Raw genomic sequence first — 13,939 nt, forward strand, 5'->3', positions numbered from 1 at the left:
GACTGAAAAGCAACCATTGGTTTGAAAAAGGAAACTTTTAATTTCACTTTCTACCTGTTAGAGTTGACAAGTATAGGGGATTTAACTAATTAAAAGTTTCTGAAAGCAAACACATTCATCAACATTTTCATACTGAATTAGCTTGTTTTCAATGTCTCTTTAGTTTCCCTGTAGAATTAAATGTCATTTATAACCATAATAAGACACAAGCTCTCCACTAAAGCCAATTAATTAAGTTTTAGTGGCCGTTTAAACCAGATTCAGTAGTAGTAGGGAGACCGTGAGTTACGACTGCCTTTAGATAAATCATTATGAAATGGAAACACAACACTTGAGTCAGTTGTCATGCCATTTTTCTACTGAAAAGAGTCTCCATCAGTTCTGAAAGGAGTCTAAAGCAGCTCTCAACCTGTTTCTTCCTGCTTGCAGAACCTCAGGAGACAGACCTGCTGAGTGGAGATGGCCGAGGTGGGGTCCCCGTGACCGACTGGTGGCTGACCTGGCAGCAGCTGAGGGCTCTCTTCATCAAACGCTGGCTTTATGCGAGGCGTAGCCGTAGGGGCTTCTTCGCTCAGGTGAAGACAAACGGCAGATAGATTCAAAATGCAACCTTGTCGATTGTTGTTTTGTTGCCTAAAACAATTGTCGATTATTTATTTTATGGTGTTTCTATGGTGAATTGGCTGTCAGTCATTGTCATCTCTGTAGTTGGTTTTGATGTTTTGATTTGTGCTTCAGATTGTCCTGCCTGCTGTGTTCGTGCTAGTCGCTCTGCTCTTCAGCCTCATCGTGCCTCCATTTGGGAAGTATCCTGCCCTGCAGCTGCAGCCGTGGATGTATGGAGATCAGTTCACCTTCTTTAGGTAGGCGTGTGTAGAGAAGATTTTTATCAGTTTCTTCTGCTGTGACATAGTTTGGTCTACTCCTTCACTCTGTCACTTGTAACAGCAGCTACAAATTGAAGGTTTAATACTGTGAAAAAATAGTTTGTTCTCTTCGCTGAATGCCTTGTTATTGTTATTTTGAATTGCTTCCTCAACTATGGTTTCATATTTACAGCAATGATGCGCCTGGGAACCCCGTCATGGAAAACCTGCTAGAAGCTCTGCTGGACCGGCCAGGTTTTGGTACCAAGTGCATGGAGAAAGAGGAAGAAGACAACAGCACGTAAGTTAAATACAATAATTTGTCTCAGCAGCATCAGAAGGAACAGGATCTGAAAGAAACAGTAGTAAAGGTAGTAGGACACTTGCTTCTGAGGCATCAGGATCTTAAACTTCCTGCAAAAAATTGCTGAAAAACGTTCAATGTTTATAAATATTCATACCCATTTACTACAAATAGGAGATAAAACAGGAAGTTTGGCGATTAAAATACATTCAGAAACATCACAAAAAGGCAACATTTTAGTGCTTTAACCACACAAGCCTTTACCATGAAGCAAAGGTTCCAGGTTCACTCCCTGTTCTTCCTGCAGGAGTCCTCAGTGTAAAGCTGAGCGAGGTGGCCTGTACATGCGGCCACAGGTCGTCTACTCCACCTGGCAAATGTTCAGCAGAGGCAACTGGAGCAGAGACAGACCCTCACCTGATTGTCAGTGTAGCACTGAGGACGTCCGCCGGATGCTGCCCGACTGCCCGCAGGGTGCTGGTGGAATGCCGCCTCCACAGGTCAGGACGGACTTAATTCTAGAAAGCAGTTGAATGATTAACTTAAATTTAAACCGTATATGTGATGCTAATTTGAAAATAATGTAAAGCCAAAACACAGCTGATATCTTCTGTAACATTTTCTTAAAATGTTTGTTTGTTTATGGTATCATTTGGTGAAATAAATTGCAGCATGTGTCCACATCTTCAATGGATTTCAGATTAAGAGGCTGACTGGAGACGTCCTCCAAAATCTGACAGGCTATAACATCTCAGATTACCTGGTGAAAACCTACTCTCAGATCCTCAAGAAAAGGTACTTCATTAAACAAAATAAAAAATAACATGCATTTCTATTCAATTTAATTGTATTACTTTTGTTCAGTATGATAACTGACAATGAATGCGTGAGTCTAAAATACATAACCATTGATTTCTCTTTTTGTGGTACGTAGAAAGTGACACAATTGTATTTGGTAAAATGTATTTAGTATTATTTCTTAATGCAAAAAGGCATTCTTACATTATTTTAGTCTTTATTTGTAGCCTCCATACTATATGACTCAAACTTGTTCATTTTATTTTGACTTTTATATCGAAGCTGCCAGTAGGTGATATCTTTGGGGAAATGACAAAGAGTATCTGTGTAATCGGACCATCATGTGATACTCAAGTTGATATAAGACTGGAAATTAGATTTCGAGAAAAACATTTTTGCCAAAAAAAAGCCTCATTTTGGAGTGAATGTCATATTGAAATGACACGTTTTCAATATCAGTTACTGCAGCTGTACTTCGAACAATGAGAGTCTTTGTTTCCCTGTTTGTGTTTCCTTTCAGAAATATTTCTCATACATCTTTTCACTCTGTTTCATTTACAGCCTAAAAACCAAGAAGTGGGTGAATGAATTCAGGTAAGCTGCTGGAATAAAACTTCATTTTTGAAGCAAAATATCTGCTGCACTTACAGAAATACCAGTTTTTGACTTGTTTAACCCTCAAAGACCTGGACAGCCAACGGTGGCTAAAAATAGCTATTGTTCCAAAATAATATCAACTTCTTGCTGAGGAGAGGTCAGGTGTAGACAAAATATTATTTGGAAGTCTTAACATCCAAGTACATCTTTTGTAAATAGATTAAAAAAAAAAAAACTTAAAAAAAACCCACTAAATTTTAAGTGTGGTAAATTCATCCATTCTCCGACAAAGCAAATGAGCCCGACTGAAACTTGAGGTTCTCCTGAATCAAATGACATATGGCCCATGATGCTGACTTCCAGAATAGAGAAGGAAAGACAAAATAAAAACAGGACAGTCAGTCGCCTAAAAATTGTTCTTTATTATTAGGGTTTCAAACTTTACTCTTCTAAAGGCAAGAAACAACCTGTTATATTGTGGATTTCCAAAACATAAATAAAGTTTCATTTCTGTGTTGCAGGTACGGAGGCTTCTCCCTCGGGGGCAGCGCCACCCAGACTCTATCTCAGGTCCACCATGTCCAAGACTCAGTCATGGCGATCAGGACTCGTTATCGGGTTCCACAGGTAAACATGAGGTTTAAGACACGGTCAACTGTTGTTTTCCTGAATGTTCTTAATGTTTTTTTGATGCTCTTTGATCACAGAACAGTTCACTGGATCATCTGCTGAACAGACTGCCGGGATTTCTAGGAGGACTGAACAGTGAAAACAATGTCAAGGTAAATGTGTGTTTGTTTAAATATGTGTTTGTCTTCTCTCTTCATCTTTTCTTTAAAGGTAAAATCTAACATAAAACCCTTTTAAGACACAATTAACCAGTTATGTGTTTTGTGTGTGTGACTCCATGTAGCTGTTTGCTATATCTTTGTTTTGTTCTGTCAACAACAGCTGCAGTCGAGTTTTATGATGAAAAATATGTCTCTTTGCTGTACTCAGGTGTGGTACAATAACAAAGGATGGCATGCCATGGTGTCATTTGTCAACGTGATGAACAATGGCCTGCTGAGAGCAAGTCTCCCACCAGGTTCAGAGAGAAGAAAATACGGCATCACTGCCTACAACCACCCACTCAACCTCACCAAGGAACAACTCACTGAAATGGCCATGTTAGTTCACTGCTGTGCAGTTTGTAGGTTGATGTTGGTAGATTTGGTATCTTGTGTTTGTTAAATTAGCTTGAGACATTTGTCTCGAGGTAGATTCAGCTTAATCAGGACACTTTAAGTCCAATATAGTACAATTTGAAGGAAACAGCTGCAATAAAGATGCCTATTTTATAACAAATTTAAGTGGAAACCAGTGGCTTTTAAAATTGAACTGAAATGTTAATGAGGCAAATCAAAACAATAAAAAAAATAATATAAGCATCTGTCGACTTAAACGTTTTACAGAAACCACCTTGCAAAGGTTGAACAGAATTTATAAATTGATTATCAGAAGTAAAGAAGGAGGACAAAGCGTGAGTTGGCAAATACATAGTACCACAATGTATATTTTGTGTATTTTAATGTGTTTTTTCCTGCTTTCTCTTTCAGGATGACCACATCTGTGGACGTTCTGGTTTCCATCTGTGTGATCTTTGCCATGTCTTTTGTGCCGGCAAGCTTCGTCCTTTTTCTGATTGAGGAGCGAGTCAGCAAAGCCAAACACCTTCAGTTTGTCAGCGGCGTCAAACCCATCCTCTACTGGCTGGCCAACTTCACCTGGGACATGGTCAGTACTTAGGAGCAAAGAGGAGCCACGTTTAAGCGATTTAAGGCCTTTTATGTATGGATTTTGTAAGACTTCCTCTTTTTGTCATTTTGTCAGTTGAACTACACTGTCCCGGCCACCATGGTGGTGCTGATCTTCATCGGTTTCCAGCAGCAATCCTACGTCTCAGAGACCAACCTGCCTGCTCTCGTCCTGCTGCTGCTTCTCTATGGGTAATGATCAGAGATATTGATCTGTGTGTCTTCATATTTTAATCTAATTGTCTCATTCAGTCACCAAAGATAATATTGTAGAAGCCCCCAAGCCAAAAATAAAAGTTTAAATCACTTCCATATTAATTCAGTTGGCTGTTGTGACACACAATTGTGTCATTTTCATATACAAACAGTGTCCCAGCTGGATTGTGGTCCATACTAAAAGTAATGTATCAGTCTTTAATAATTGAATAACATAATTAATTATCCTTTTTAGGTGGTCCATCACCCCTCTGATGTACCCAGCATCCTTTGTGTTCACCGTTCCCAGCACAGCTTATGTCGTTCTGACCTCCATCAACCTCTTCATCGGCATCAACGGCAGCATTGCCACATTTGTCCTGGAGCTGTTTGTTGACGAGGTATTTAGTCATCCTTATTATTGGCTACATGATAACGATAAGATAAAAGAGGCCCAGGTATGCATAAACATGAAACTATACAGCAAATATATAATTATACATAACAGCAACACCACCTTCATCAGTCGATTCAGTCACATTGAGTTCTTAACTTGAAAGGTTTGGTAATTTTACAGATTCATTATATAAGGGAGACAGGTAAGCTTGAGTGGAGTTACTCTGTGCCCCCAAAAAACATTGTATTTATTGCTCCTTTAACTAGTCCACATTTTCTTTGTGATTTTTTTCTTTCCAGCATCTGAATGAGGTGAACAGGATCCTAAAGAAGGTGTTTCTCATCTTCCCTCATTTCTGCCTGGGACGAGGACTCATCGACATGGCCAAAAACCAGGCCATGGCAGACGCCTTCCAGAGACTGGGTACATACAGTACACCTCTGAATAGATTGTGCAGTACAGTTTGATTATATAATGTACAGTATATTGTATATTGTTTCGTTGAACAAGGGAGATTTTTGTTAGCATCCCACTGAGCATTATTGCATGAATACTTAAACACTTGAACTATAAGTTAGACTGTAGCAAACACACAGGATTTAAGGTATATAATGATATATAAAAAATGTCTTCCTCCTCCAGGCACGAAGCAGACTCTGGACCCTCTTCAGTGGGACTTTGTAGGAAAGAACCTGTTTGCAATGGCGGCTGAAGGAGTTTTCTTCTTCATCTTCACCATACTGCTGCAGTACAAGTTCTTCATTCGCTTCAGGTATGTTTAAAACAAGTTCTCAATGGGCGGAAGACCCTTCCTGTTTTTGATGCCAGCACTTCTCAGCCATATATATGGTGATAATAGATAACTAGTGAGATGCAAACATTTGGCTTTTTTTGGAACAGAGTGGCAGAATCTGTACCAAAATAATTTCAAAAGGAGCAGATAAGATGAATTAATGTTCATGATTTCTGTGTAGAAACTTGAGACTGATAGTTTTCTTAGTAAAACTAAATGATTCAGGGTGATCTTTTATCTCTCTGTTCAGGCCGTGGTGGGTTGAGCCTGAGATGCCTCCTCTTGGCCCAGAGGATGAGGACGTCGCCAGGGAGAGAGAGAGGGTCATAAACGGCAAAGCCCAATCAGACATCCTCACCATGATCGACCTGAGCAAGGTACAACCAGGATGCAGGCTCAAAAAGTAAAACTGTAACTGTTTTTGTTGTTTACCTCATTGATGGCAGCAAATCTCTGCCTTCAGATAACAAAGATTCTTGTTTGTAAGAGTCACATTTGTGTCTTTTTATTAGAATTACTGAAAATCAATGAGTAAACTGTCACAGAATCTCGTTGCACTCCCACAAACAGTCACTGTGTTCAGTCACACTGAGGAGCGCAGTTCTTGATAAACCTCTTCTACTGATCCTACACTGGCAGACGTCTTGCTCTGACCGCATCATTGTGAATTCCTAGTTGATCATAAAACAAAGAATGTCTTGTTTTGCAGGTTTATAAGGTGGGCAGGAAGCCTGCAGTGGATCGTCTCTGCCTTGGGATTCCTCGTGGCGAGGTGAGACTCAAGATGCACTCATTACATCATAGTAAGAGAAAAACACATACAGTGTCTGACTTTTGTTTGTCAGCCATGTATAGCTGCTCTAGATCAACATTGTAAACCACTGCCAGTGCCATTTATAAGTCACATCTTTGGATAATCTCATAATGATTATTTTATCGCTGCTGGTGCTGAAACCACTGCTAGAAGTGTTAATATTGCTCCTGCTGCTGCTATTACTAATATTTCAATTGCTGTTGTAAATATAGCTCTGCTACAGCTGCTTCTACTGCTACAACCACGACTAAAGAGAAACATCTATTATATTTTAGCTATGTTTTGAATCAAGGGAATGGTTGTAGCTGCTGACTACAGCTGCTGCATGTGTAGATATATTTGTAACTTTTTGTTGCTGTTGTGTCTTTTCTGTGTCCTTCAGTGTTTTGGCCTGTTGGGGGTGAACGGAGCAGGGAAGACCTCCACCTTTCGCATGTTGACCGGAGACACGGCAATCACCTACGGAGAAGCTTTCCTTCATCACCACAGGTACGAAGCTCCTCCGTGAACAAGTTACTCAACTTTTTAAAAAAAGCATTTTCTTCTTTGTGAGCAAAACATAATAAGATTTTCAGTAACTACTATTCAGATATTTGGTACTCAAATATCATCCCTGAACTTTGAAAAAAGCTACAACAGCAGTAGTTGTTGTTGCAGTGTGAAACTGTGTTCCTCTTGTCCTCAGTGTGCTGACGGAGATGGAGCGAGTCCATCAGCTGATGGGTTACTGTCCACAGTTTGACGCCATCAGCGACCTGCTGACGGGTCGGGAACATCTGGAGCTGTACGCCCGCCTGCGGGGAGTACCAGAGGAGTCTGTCGCCAAGGTAACGTAAAGGAGCAGTTCACCTCAAAAGTGAAATTAAGACATTGAGCTATATGATATCTAATCACAGCTCCACTGTGCAGGATCATATTGAGTACTGTACCTTCTCTGCTGTCCTGTAGGTGGCGCAGTGGGGGGTGAAGAAGCTGGGACTGACCCAGTACGCTGAGCGGGAGGCTGGCGGCTACAGCGGAGGCAACAAGAGAAAACTTTCCACTGCCATCTCCCTCATCGGCGCTCCACCTGTTATATTCCTGGTGAGAATCGAACAGATTCACAAACAGCTGGAGGAGATGAACCTTAGAGAATATCACCTGTTAAATTCTAAGCGAGTTGGGTGTTGTTGTTCGTGTATTGACTTGATGCTTAGTCGTTTCCTTGATGCTTTGATTTCTTTTCCTCTTGTTAGGATGAGCCCACCACTGGCATGGACCCAAAAGCCAAAAGGTTTCTGTGGAACTGCATCCTCAGCGTCACCAAGGAGGGAAGAGCTGTAGTTCTCACCTCCCACAGGTAGGAGGAGATGTACACCACATTATTCTTACATATACAGTGCATGGCTGGATGACCCACCACATCCAGTTTTGAGTCTAGTTACATGTTAATGTGTTTTATCTTGTGCCTTCATGGTCAGCATGGAGGAATGTGAGGCTCTCTGCACCAGAATGGCCATCATGGTCAACGGCAGATTCCAGTGTCTTGGATCTGTACAACACCTGAAGAACAGGTAAACACAACACACCATACTATCTTCTTCTGTTTAACTTATTCTGTTCAACCTCAATAATACAAGTTAAAATCCAGTAACAGTTTCTCAGTCAGTGAATGTTGGACATTTGTGCCTAACCTTACCCCGCCTCAGTTGTATTAGTTACTACATTTACGCTGGCCCTGTTTGCTTCCTGATTTGATAAATCTGTTGTCCAACATGGACGTGAAGAGATCTGTGAACGACTGTCTGTGTGCTGATAGTTTTACTGTCACACTAAAGCAGCTGACTCAGTCACTTGATGAGGTTTACAGTCATGAGACGACTGAGGTCAGCAGCCAGGGTCTGAAAAGTTGTGAATTAAAGAGATCACCAAAGAGAGTATTCAAGGACGTGGTGTACCGTCTATCTCAACAGAGCTTAGCTCAATTTAAACATCATCATAATTAATGCCACTGAAATAAAATCATTACAGAAGAGAAGATCCTCAGCTCAAAACCAAGCAGTCCTTTGTGCACTGACCAAATTCCAATAAACTGTATTTATTTCAACAGCACATATAAAATCTCGACTTTTGTTTCCCTCCGTCCTTTATTTTCCAGGTTTGGTGATGGCTACACCATCATCCTCCGCCTGACAGACAGTAAATCAGACCCGGACTCGTGCTCCATCAGCGCCTATATGAAGAAGTCATTTCCCAGCATCGAGCTGAAGGAGCGGCACCAGAACGTGCTGCAGTACCAGCTGCCCTCACACGCCTGCGGCCTGGCTCGTGTCTTTGATATGCTGGCCAACAACTACGAGGAGCTCGGCATCGTCGACTTCTCCGTTTCACAGACGACCCTGGACCAGGTGAGGAGGACGATACAAGTGGGATGAAAGCTTTCAAACATTCTATCTCTTTAAAATGATCGGGGATCTTCTTTAAATACAATTCAATGGAGCTCTGCATCCATCCCAGATATCCTTAAGCGAGGCAATATGTCAGTTGCTCAGGTGATGCTATTTTCCCATCACACAACCTCAGAATCTTCAAGTTCTCTATAAACCTTGCTGGCATGCGGTCACCCAGGAAAAGGAAGGTTAATCTGCGCTCCATTTCTATTATAAACTAAATGATTGAATAAACTCAGGTTTTATTCTGTGTTGTTGTTATTTGTGACTCTAAGGAACATGGAAACAATCCAGTTGTCTTTGCCACAGCAGCATCAAACAAACTTAGAGATGCTAGGGGGGAAATGTTGTCTGTTGCCACTTTAAAGAATTAATTAATGTGACACTGAATCTGGTTCGGTTCTGTAGGTATTTGTCAACTTTGCCAAGGAGCAGACTGACGACGACGTCCTCACAGAGGTGGTCGTCGGCAACAGACCAGCACAGACCAACCAGACCGCGTTGCAGGTCAGGATTAACCCTCCCACCATCCAACCTCCACCGCCAGTCACACCCCCTGAGCCCATCAAGACTCCACAGCAGCAGGGGAAGTCATCTGACAGCAAACCGAAAGAGGGTCAATCCAAGAAGGCAAAAGCTAGCAAGGCCAAATCTAAAGAAGGCAAATCCAAAGGAGAAAAAAGCAGCAGCACGGCGATGACCAGAATACCTCGGCCAGAGGAGACGAATCAGGCGAGCAGTAACGGTGAAGTTCAGGGAGAATCCAGTAAATCCAGTGGGTCCAAACACAGAGCAGAGAGCTCCAGTAAAGATCCCTCTGCTCTCTTTATAGTCGACGGCAACACACAAGACAGTGCACTGTGACCGGGACTGGTGCAGCTGAAAGCACCAACTAAAGTTAAAATCTTTTTATTACTCACTGATGTTCATTTGAATGTTGCTCACTGTTAGCAGCATCCTCAATATGCAACATGGATCAGTGCACAGTGGAAAAGATGGACTTGTTATTGTTGGTGAAACTGAGGCATTAGAGGTGAATTTATCTGAAGAAAGAAACAACCATTACCGCTTCCTAAAATGGCTTTGGTGCCTTGTTCACCTAGTAAACAGATCGGTAGCTTTATACCCTTTATTTGGGTTCATACATCTTACACTGTGTCTTCTCTTTCTGTATCAATCTAATCACTCCAAAGGTCATGGTTTATTTTTCCTGAAACAATATTATGCAAAGCTGGATGTTAAAACAAGAGGTGGTGTTCCTCAGGGCTCAATCATTAGACCCCTCACAATCTCATCTTTATCTTGAAGAAAGCACTTTAAAAAAGAAAATGCTGCAAACACTGATAACCCCAACAGTTGTAGATCATTAATATAAGATGATTATTGATGTATTTTATAAAACAGCTGATGAGGGGTTGTTTCTGATCATTATCTCTTATGCGGAGAAAATTCATACTGCAAGTTCATCGTTCAATACCTCTTAAATGTTTAATGATTAACTTTAAAAGTGTTATTGTTTTGTAAATCAAGACTTTTTTTGTCTTTTATCTGTCAGAATGTCTTTTTTTATTTATTACATGTGATTGTCTGCGTGTGTCACTGTCCAAACAGAGGGTATTACATATGATGAGGACAAACAACTTATATATACTTCTATCTGGTATTTACTGGCAATTTTGTTTTGCTTTTCATTGGGGAGAAAATAGACATCCAGGCTTCCCACACAGCTCTTGAAAGTTCTGGAAACTTCATTCATAAGATATTAAAATATTTTTAAAATATATTGAAAAAGGCCAGACACACCGGTGTGACTCGCCACAGTTTTAGCTGCGTCGTGTCGTTACAGATTCTTCTACATCACGCCAAAAAATATTGAACAGCTCAAACAATCAACACCAGATGCAGCTACATTGTTTTTGGTAAACGGATGTTTTTTTTTTATTTACTTCATTTTTTTATTTTAAGTTTCTTTTTCTTTTTTTTTCCTATAAAAAAAAAGACACAGCTGACTGAATGTCCAAAGCAGATTTTTACTTCACTGTAAGGTAGTGTTACATATTCAAAAGTTTGTTACCATAGTAACTGTAAGCATGAGACAAACATGAAGTATCAGAAGGGTTTCATCCCAAAATACCAACTGTTGTATTAAAGTATAATGTTTAAGAAGGTTAAACTGAAATCATACAAAGCCTGAAATGATGCTGGACGATTAAAATGGTGGATGTTTTGGAATGAAAGTCTGTTCTACTGAATGTACTTTTATTATGTTTGAAAAGTTCAACTTGAACGTGAATTTATCTATTAGATGTACATTATATACTGAAATATGCTAGTATAGAAAAAAAGGCTAAATGTCTGTTGTGAATGTTTTGTCCTGAAGGAAAATAAAACTTTGTTTCCTGTATCTTTTTTGTGCTGTGTGTTGTTGAGTGCAGTTTGTTGGTTTTGATCGATCACCGCAGCGTGTTGGCAGTCAGGAGGTTTTTCTTCGTCATGCTGAGGACGAGCGTTTGTTTTGGTGCAGAGAAAAGTGGAGGGAGGCTCTTGTGTCTGTTGACTCCATGTCCCCACATTGATGTTTCTGTTAGTGCCTCACTGTTAGAAAAGTTAAGGACAAGTAATTTATCAGAAAAATAAACTTTACTCATGATTAAAACTATATGCAAACAAATTAATACATAGTAAACCTACTTCAAGAACTTTTTAAGTGACAACATTTTTGACACTTTGGCTGACACTTTTTATGGCCATTACAGGTATTCACACTAATGGGTTAGTCTAAGCAAATGGATAATAATGTAACCCTGATAATCTATTTCCCCTTTCGTAATAGAGCTACAATATAATAAATACTAACATTAAAATTGAACTAAAAAAACACCAAACATACATGTTGGCCGGCTTTACGTCCTCTGTGCAGTGATTGATCTGCTGCCCGACGCTCCTCCCTCCCAGACGTTGTTCACTAACAGCCATGAGGAGATGATCAGACTGGACACGTCTCCACGGTCCTTCAGCACCACCTCTCCTCTTCCTCCCCAGTTTCTGTGTGACCGTCTGCAGCAGGGCATCCAGGCTGGACAAGGAGATGTCAGGAAGACGAAACTCAGGAGATCTCTGCACAGAGAACAAGAGAGGAGAGTCAGACAGACAGAGCTGTAGTGTGATAACAAAATTCAATTCTTTAAAATAGATTTAAAATTTAAAATCAGTTTTTTTTTTAAACTTGTTCAGTGTCATCCTGTTTCACTCTGTTTTTGTCAGCTGTAAAGTGTCTGACAGTGGTGGAAGAAGTGCTCAGACCCATTCATTAAGTAAAAGTACTAATACCACAGTGTATAAATACTCAAGTAAAAGTATGTAAGTATTAACAACAAAATGTACTGAAAGTATCAAAAGTAAAAGAACTCGTAGAAAAACATCTCTCGGGCTAATATGTATGAAATATTAACACTGATACTGATAGGTATCTGTTTGTACATTAAAAGGTAGACAGAGAGGTCTGCAGTGTGTTTGGACTGTTTGAGGGGAACATGTGTGGTTTTCCGTGTAGTTTCTGATCAGTGACTCAATCATTGCTCGGGAAGACGCTTTTAAAACCCCCCATTGCTCAAAACCTGGTTGATTTCGACTCTACTTGGCTAACAACTTCCTCTTGTGTTAAACTTTGACTCAATCGTTTACCCTCAACCACAGAGCTGCTCATCATGATGAAGTTCCTCCTGGTTGCCAGTAAAGGTACAATATAAACCCCAACGTGCTCATTGTCCGTGACATTGTCAGTTTTGTAGTTTACTCACACTTTTAGAGAACAGTGGGTTGTCTATCCAGGGCCTGCTGTCTGGTTCTTGTCCTGTTACTAGCCCCTCGCCTCCAAAGCCCTTTATAGTAAAGTTTGAAGAGATGGTCCTGGTTTGCTTGGGTGAACTGATGGGAGGTAGAGGTGTGTGGCACCTCTTGGTCTTCTGAAGCTCACAACACTCAGGAGCTGGTTTGGGTTGAGTGATAGGTGGCAGCACAAAGTGAGGACTTAGTGGTCGTTCGGTGTCCAAATGTAATCCTGTGTGAGAATCTTGTGTTTCTTCCACTGATTCGCTGACAGATGGGTCATTGTTGGTGCTGGTTTCTTGTTTTCTTGCTCCTTCCTCCTCCACAGGCTCTTTTGCTGCAGCCAGAACAGGCATCAAGTTGACACAAAGCCTCATTACGTTCTCTGAGGTCTCACATGTAGCAGTGAGGCGTTTGCTTTTCGATGCGGTGACTTTTATCTTCTCCTTCGACTTCACACTTCTCATCCTGGATATTGAGGGAATTGATTCCACGATCATCGGACAAAAGGCTGGTTCATGTTTTTCTGGTTTGACCGTCCTCGTCTTCTTCTCTTTCCACATCCCAAAATTTGTACAAAGTCACCTCTGACAGTCTTCTCTGATATCCTCCAAACATCTCTCAAAAAAAGCTTATTAATAAAAATAAATGTCCAAGCACAGTGTTTTGTATTCTGCAAAAAAACTGTCTCACAGACTCTGTTTCTCACCAGCAGCAGTGAGGAACGCTCAGAACAATCAGGAGGCTCTGTGGCAGCCTATTAAACTGGCTGTTATGGTAACATGCACACAAACAATTAATGAGTGGAAAAAGGTCATTGTTGCTTCAGATTCTCATAATGTTTGAGCTAAACCACTCAAAGATGCAGGATTATACAGATGGTGGAGGGAGCAGTGGGTTTATTTTGCAAAATATGAGAGGAATGTACTGAATGAGTTTGCCAAAGATTGTCTATTGACAAGATGAATCACTTAGAAGTTTAAAAAAAAATGTTGACTCCAACAATCCAGTCTTACACGTTTGTATCTGTATGTTGCAGCTACATGTGTATGAACTGCTAAAAAACTTGTTTACATTGGCCTACATGTGTTTATTATTAGTAGGAGGATACGTGGGTCCAAG

The 13,939-nt window shown here is 40.6% G+C and overlaps 1 protein-coding gene and 1 long non-coding RNA gene across 2 annotated transcripts in view; one reads left to right on the forward strand and one right to left on the reverse strand.

Moving 5' to 3' along the window:
• abca7 (ATP-binding cassette, sub-family A (ABC1), member 7) overlaps positions 1 to 11,029 on the forward strand; it is a 27,210-nt gene extending 16,181 nt beyond the window's left edge. The window contains exons 26-48 of the mRNA XM_073475697.1: positions 430 to 575; positions 739 to 863; positions 1,060 to 1,167; positions 1,478 to 1,670; positions 1,871 to 1,965; positions 2,530 to 2,562; positions 3,087 to 3,192; positions 3,273 to 3,347; positions 3,565 to 3,734; positions 4,164 to 4,341; positions 4,438 to 4,553; positions 4,813 to 4,957; positions 5,253 to 5,376; positions 5,596 to 5,725; positions 5,997 to 6,123; positions 6,456 to 6,518; positions 6,943 to 7,049; positions 7,246 to 7,387; positions 7,509 to 7,643; positions 7,796 to 7,899; positions 8,021 to 8,113; positions 8,698 to 8,947; positions 9,398 to 11,029. Coding sequence (XP_073331798.1) covers positions 430 to 575; positions 739 to 863; positions 1,060 to 1,167; positions 1,478 to 1,670; positions 1,871 to 1,965; positions 2,530 to 2,562; positions 3,087 to 3,192; positions 3,273 to 3,347; positions 3,565 to 3,734; positions 4,164 to 4,341; positions 4,438 to 4,553; positions 4,813 to 4,957; positions 5,253 to 5,376; positions 5,596 to 5,725; positions 5,997 to 6,123; positions 6,456 to 6,518; positions 6,943 to 7,049; positions 7,246 to 7,387; positions 7,509 to 7,643; positions 7,796 to 7,899; positions 8,021 to 8,113; positions 8,698 to 8,947; positions 9,398 to 9,853 — 3,221 coding nt within the window. The 3' untranslated portion in view covers positions 9,854 to 11,029. The remainder of the gene's footprint in view (positions 1 to 429; positions 576 to 738; positions 864 to 1,059; positions 1,168 to 1,477; positions 1,671 to 1,870; positions 1,966 to 2,529; positions 2,563 to 3,086; positions 3,193 to 3,272; positions 3,348 to 3,564; positions 3,735 to 4,163; positions 4,342 to 4,437; positions 4,554 to 4,812; positions 4,958 to 5,252; positions 5,377 to 5,595; positions 5,726 to 5,996; positions 6,124 to 6,455; positions 6,519 to 6,942; positions 7,050 to 7,245; positions 7,388 to 7,508; positions 7,644 to 7,795; positions 7,900 to 8,020; positions 8,114 to 8,697; positions 8,948 to 9,397) is intronic.
• Positions 11,004 to 12,103, reverse strand: LOC141004274 (uncharacterized). Its single transcript, XR_012179808.1, has 2 exons — positions 11,880 to 12,103; positions 11,004 to 11,584 (listed from the first exon to the last, which is right to left on the reverse strand). It is a non-coding gene; the product is annotated as an uncharacterized lncRNA (long non-coding RNA).
• Between the last annotated feature and the right edge of the window lie 1,836 nt (positions 12,104 to 13,939).

This window comes from Pagrus major, chromosome 11 (genome assembly GCF_040436345.1).
Source record: "Pagrus major chromosome 11, Pma_NU_1.0".
NCBI classification, from domain to species: Eukaryota; Metazoa; Chordata; class Actinopteri; order Spariformes; family Sparidae; genus Pagrus; species Pagrus major.